The sequence below is a fragment of the Solanum pennellii genome, chromosome 7 (assembly GCF_001406875.1).
Source record: "Solanum pennellii chromosome 7, SPENNV200".
NCBI lineage: Eukaryota > Viridiplantae > Streptophyta > Magnoliopsida > Solanales > Solanaceae > Solanum > Solanum pennellii.
Genome location: NC_028643.1, coordinates 35,145,123 through 35,150,856, shown reverse-complemented (window position 1 = coordinate 35,150,856; position 5,734 = coordinate 35,145,123). Strand labels below are relative to the sequence as shown.

At 35.6% G+C, this 5,734-nt stretch overlaps 1 protein-coding gene across 2 annotated transcripts; it reads right to left on the bottom strand.

The window, feature by feature from the left end:
- Window positions 1-2,881: 2,881 nt before the first annotated feature.
- On the bottom strand, window positions 2,882-5,427 carry LOC114077933. 2 transcript variants are annotated; one of them, XM_027918336.1, is made up of 3 exons: window positions 4,018-5,427; window positions 3,904-3,954; window positions 2,882-3,804 (listed from the first exon to the last, which is right to left on the bottom strand). In XM_027918336.1, the coding sequence occupies exons 1-3, from the start codon at window positions 4,619-4,621 to the stop codon at window positions 3,773-3,775; spliced, it is 687 nt and encodes a 228-aa protein (XP_027774137.1). In that variant the 5' UTR covers window positions 4,622-5,427; the 3' UTR covers window positions 2,882-3,772. The 2 variants fall into 2 exon arrangements, with proteins under 2 accessions (XP_027774137.1, XP_027774136.1); XM_027918335.1 differs by having other exon boundaries at window positions 2,882-3,954.
- Window positions 5,428-5,734: the final 307 nt, after the last annotated feature.

Genomic DNA, 5,734 nt, shown 5'->3' with positions numbered 1-5,734 from the left:
GTATTCAAATGGGTTTATGGATTAATTTTAGGGTTTATATAAATTTAGGGTTTCTTAGGTTTTAGTGTTTAGTGCTTTGGAATTTTAGGTTATAGTTTTTAGTGTTTATTTTAGGGTTTATAGCATTCAGGGTTTCTCAAAGGTTAGAGTTTATAGTTTCTTAGGGTTTTAGATTTAGGATAAAGAGTTTTACACTATGGTTTAGGGCTTAGGGTTTTTTAATATTTTCAGGGTTAGCACTTTGGTGTTTTTAGGATAAGGTCTTTAGGAATTTATCGGTATAAGGTTTAGTGCTTAGGGTTGTTTTGTATTTTATAGAGTTAAGCATATACGATTTACAACTTTATTGATGTTAGAGCTTAGAGTTTTTTTTTGGTTTCGGGGTTTTTGGGGTTTAAGGGTTATGTGTTTATTAGGTTTTTTTAGGGCTTAGGGTTTGTATGTGTTTTATTGGTTTAGGCTTTACGGACTATTTGGATTTAGGGTTTAGAGCTTAGGGTTTGTATATGTTTTATTGGTTTAGGCTTTATGAACTATTTGGATTTAGGGTTTAGAACTTAGGGTTTTAAAGGGGTATAAAATGGGTTTTTGGGTTCATTGGATTTGGGTTTCATAAGGTTTAGGGATTATGGCTTTAGGTTTATGATTTAGGGTTTTAGGTTAGTGTTTAGGGTGTAGGGATAGGAGTTGTTTAGGCTTAAGCTTGTAGGTTAAGGGTTTTATCTAGTTTTTTAGGGTTTAGGTTTGTGGGTTTTGTAGGTTAAGTTTTTAAAGGTTTTATACAAATAGGTTTTAAGGCTTAGGTTGTTTTTATGTGTTTTTAGGATTTATATATACGATTTAATGCTTTAGAGGATTTAGAGCTTGGAATTATTTTGGTTTAGGAGTTTTAGAAGTTTTAAGGGTTAAGTGTTTGTGAAGTCTTTTATAGGTTTTATGGTTTAGTGATAGGCTCAAATTACTTCTTAAATAAGAAGTAAAGCGGTCGTATCAACTAAAGAACCCAAGTAATGAGGTTGGGATCGTTCCCACGAGGAAAATAGTTCAGACTTAACTTTATTCTATTATTATTATTATTTAGTCAATTATTTTCCTAGAAAACAAAAGACAGTAAAGGGGGGGGTTTATTTCTAAATTAATGAATGTAATTAACTAGATTAAAGTAAACAACTAACAGATTCAAATCTTAGAGCTTAATCAATTAATAAAAGTAACTAGGTCTAAAGTGTTCCCCACAGGTTCCTAACTTGATAATTCTAACTATAACAATTCTTTCCTAGTATCTTGCATGTAAAGTCATAAGTTATGTATCTCTAAATCCTTCGTTTGTCATCTAGAAAACTTCACTCCGCACCTTGGTCCGGCTTCGTGTATTGCTATACTAACCCTTACTTTTACCTCATATTAAGCATTGTATTCGATATTTGACTAAGTTATTACCTAGTACCAATCGACACTAGATTATTAGATAGTATACACTAAATCTATGTTGATAATTCTTTTCCTATTATCTACCTCCTTCGCCCGACAAGTAGCAAAATAAGGCGAGTTCTAACGTTGGCCATCCGTTAAAAAGACTTCTAAACGAAAGAATTATCAATACATGCAAGACACTATTCTAGAATTGCTATTTTAGTTAGTTTTGACCTCATTATTCACTCATGGTTCCCATAACCCTAGTTATGGAGTTTAGTTACCCATGGTCATTATCACTCTATTCATATATTTAATATAAGAATTCATGCACTTACTTTGATGAGAAAGAATAAAATTCAGAAATTCACTTGATTAATCAACAAAAGCACCAACAATCAATTCCTGAAAAAGTGTATCAATTACTGAAATTAATAATTCAATACTTGAATAAGAGAACTAAAAACTATCAAAAAGTCTACTATCCAAGAGTCTAACCCCAAAAATGATGTTTTTCGAACTATTTATAATAAAAATAAAATCCTATTAAAAGAAAGATTATAATTACTGAAAATCTGTCAAAACGCGTCCGAGTCGACAGACCTCGTGACGGACCGTCGTAGTCACGATGGGACGTCGTGGCCTCCGTCGTCCTATACTGCACATATTCTTCTGCTGCTTTCTTCATTACCCTTAACGGCAGGTATGACGGGCCGTTCCAAGCACGACGATTTTTCGAGCGTCTCCGTTCCATAATACTTAAACTTCTTGGAATTTTGGTACTGGACTACCCTCTGATCATTGCGACGAACCAGCAGGACGGACCTTCATGGCTATGACGGTCCGTCGTGGACTTCCGCAATCCCACACTAAATAAGACTTCCCCATCTTCCTTCAGCAGCTTCACTACGGTGCCACCTACGGACCGTCACAGGCTCGACGGACTGTCATGAGCTCCGTGGGTGGTCTCTTCTGCATTTCTTCGCTCAAAAACTTCCGCGTTCATCTTTGAACATAATTCTTGCAACTAAGGAGAAAATTACATAGAAATCAATACAAAATGCTTTTCGACATACTCTAAACTTAAGGAAAAAGCATTAAAAATACCGTGAAACCACGGTATTTCATTTAGGGGCTTTAGTTTCTTTGTGTTTTTAGGATTTAGGGTTTACCATTTATAGGATTTAGGGTTTTAGAGTGTAGGGTTTTTAACAAATTTTAGGGTTCATATTAAGAATTATAGGATTTAGGATTTCTTAAGGATTATGATTTAGGGTTTAGGGTTTAAGACTTATTGTTTTTAGTTGGTTAAGGATTTTAGCCTAGGGGTTTTTTGAAGGTTTTTAAGTTTCAGGGGTTTGAGTTTTTTAAGATGAGTTTTTTTTTGAACGATCCTTGTAGTGGGTCAGGGGTTGAGCAACACCCCCAAGCTTTATCATTTATTAAATAAAAAAGTACATAAATGGGGTCATAAAACTGATCTCCGATCCTAAGGTGTGTTATGAGTCGACCAACCTACTAAGGTTAGTCAACTCAACCCGATACATCAAGTTGTATTCAAAAGAAACTAAGCACCTACGGAGGACTTCTCCGTAATACATAGTTTACTAAAAATACATTAACGCGGGAGACTCTCCCCTTTACAAGAAAAGTTTATAAAAATAAAAGAACCTATTCAAATGACTATATCAAAACTAGACATAGTCATTATGACTAGGATGTATAACAATATGTATCATACACATTATACAACATGTAAAACATAAGGAATTTGAAAATGATTAGTGTAAATCGTAAACATACCATTCACTATGACTTATATGTTAACATCACAAGCCTCTACTTTTAGATCTTGTGATTGGTCTACTAGTACTTGCAGATTGAAGATTATTTCTAGTTGCCTTTCTTCCTATTCGTGACAACCCTTGTTTGTCTTTAACTTCTAGTATTTCTTCCTCATAATAAGTGTGGAAGGTGGATATGATCTCTTCTTCATCTTCATTACTGTCTAAGGATCAATTATCTTCATCATACTCATCCTTAGACGCTATATGACTATATTCATCCATCTCATCATTATTCTGTTGTTGGTTTTTATGATCAGCTCCACTTGCCTGCGCCTTCTGTCGTTTTTTCTTAGTGTTATCCCTTCTTTTTTACTCAATCTTCATATAGATGTATTGTTACTATTTTGGGGAGATTTCTGGAACTTCTTGAAGTCTTGGACTGCTTGTTCTTTCCTCTTCTTGTTGAGTAATCTGTACTGTGATGCAATAAGAGGAGGTGGGCTTCTACTTATAACCGGAGCTCTAAGCTCAATGCATTCCCTCTCATCGACCAAACCTTGCCTTTCTTTCCCCTACACAACACTCTCTGCACTTCCTCCCTCTTCTATACAAGTTACATTGGTTTCACAAAGAATAAGATGATGATGTACTGATTTAGACTGAGAAATCATACCTGAAACATTATCTAAATGTTGAGTTTTACCTACTGTAATTTGTGCATGGCATGCATGGAATGTGGGCTGTAAATTCTGAGCTGAAATAACATCCTCACCCAATTCCTTCTCCTACACACCAAGCAGCACTAAAACATTTTTACCTTGTTCCTGCTTGTTTAGCTTAGGTTGTTCATCTGCATGGTCATCCTTTGGTGAAGAAGAGCTCCTCTGCATTTGAGCTACTGTACTTGTATCTTGTTCCTGCATATCTAAAGTATCAAAATCGTTATGAATGGGGATGCTGGGAATGATACCTGTTTGCACTGGATGTTGCTGACTGTCCATGAGTTCTTTGTGGCTGGACTGCAGGTTTCCAAACTGTTTTTTGATTCCTTTGCTGCTGTAAATTATTTCCATGATCTTGTACATCCTGCACCTGTTTAGTCTACGCTTGAACCTGATTTGTTTTACCACCTGTGGCACCTCTCCTCCATGTTTCTGAACTGGATTTTCTACTGCATTTGCACACTTGTTCTGCTTTGTTTTTTTGATTTTTTTTCTATTATGAAAGTATTCATCTACAACTTTAGTTGTACATATATGAATGTCATGTCCTTGATGTTCACAACAGTAACAATACGCAGTAATACTTTCATACTCAATTCTTTGCCATTGTCCTTTAGTTAGATTTTCCTCAACATAGCCTAACCAAACATGGTTAGGTCTTACCTTTGTAAGGCCGATTTGGATTCTGACTATAGCCATAGTACCCCTAGTCTTCTTTGTAGAAGCATTATCCAAATAAAGAACAGTACCAATAGGGGACAAAAGGGTTGTTAGAATTTCCTTGTAATAACAGTGCCAAGGCAATTCTGGAAGAGAAATCCAAACAGGTACATGGTAGTTTCCTCAGCTGTCTTGAAGGTGGGACTCCATTTTTGATTTGTCATAAGTTGACCCTCATTCATCATGATATGTTTAGTCCATACAGTCACATAATAAAGCTCATTATCCAAATGAATATGCACATGTCTAGCATTAAAATGTGCTACTTAACACCCCTGATAATTGAGCTTGATTGATAAAGCTCTTTCTAACCAACTCAACTTTAGTCATATTATTACGAAATTTACCAATAAGACTAAACCTACACCTAGCAGCCGAATTAACCATAAAATCTTCCTCTTTAAATATCACTGCAGGCGTTCCCTATTTGGTAGTAATCATAGGTGCCTCAAAACCTATAGGAGTAGTGTTAATGCCTAAATTAAATCAATGAAGAGCTGCATACGATTGAATTACAGTGTAAAGGGCAGGTTCCGGATTAGCATCTTTGCTAGAGTTTTCTTGAATATTCTTCTTAGAAGGTTCTGCCTTCTGCAGGCCTTGTTTAATTTTGCAATTATGCCTAAAAAATTACTTGAAACAGAAAGAAATTTGTTAGGCCTAACACTACAAGAATTCCCAATATGCATCTGATGACCTGTAGTACCTTCAATAACTTCCCCACCAGAATTCCCATTTCCACTACCAACGGCAGTTTAACCAACAATTTTTGCACTGGGAATAGTGAGTTTACCTGAACTCAAACCTTCATCATGCTTACAAGCAAGTACATTGCCATGGACTGGAATCATCGATTTATCCCAAAGACCATGCTCAAGATGCTGCCTCGTCTCCACTGCACATGAAACTTTTCCTGAATATGTGACAGTTCTTGACTGGTCTTGTTCTTTGGCTTTGGATAAAGAACTGAGTCCAACCTACAACATCGAAGTAACATCCTACTCTTTTGAAGAGTTTCTTGGACTTGCAGATTTGTTCTATCTTGTAGAATAGGATTAGGATTATCCTACTTTCAGAAGGAATAATATATTC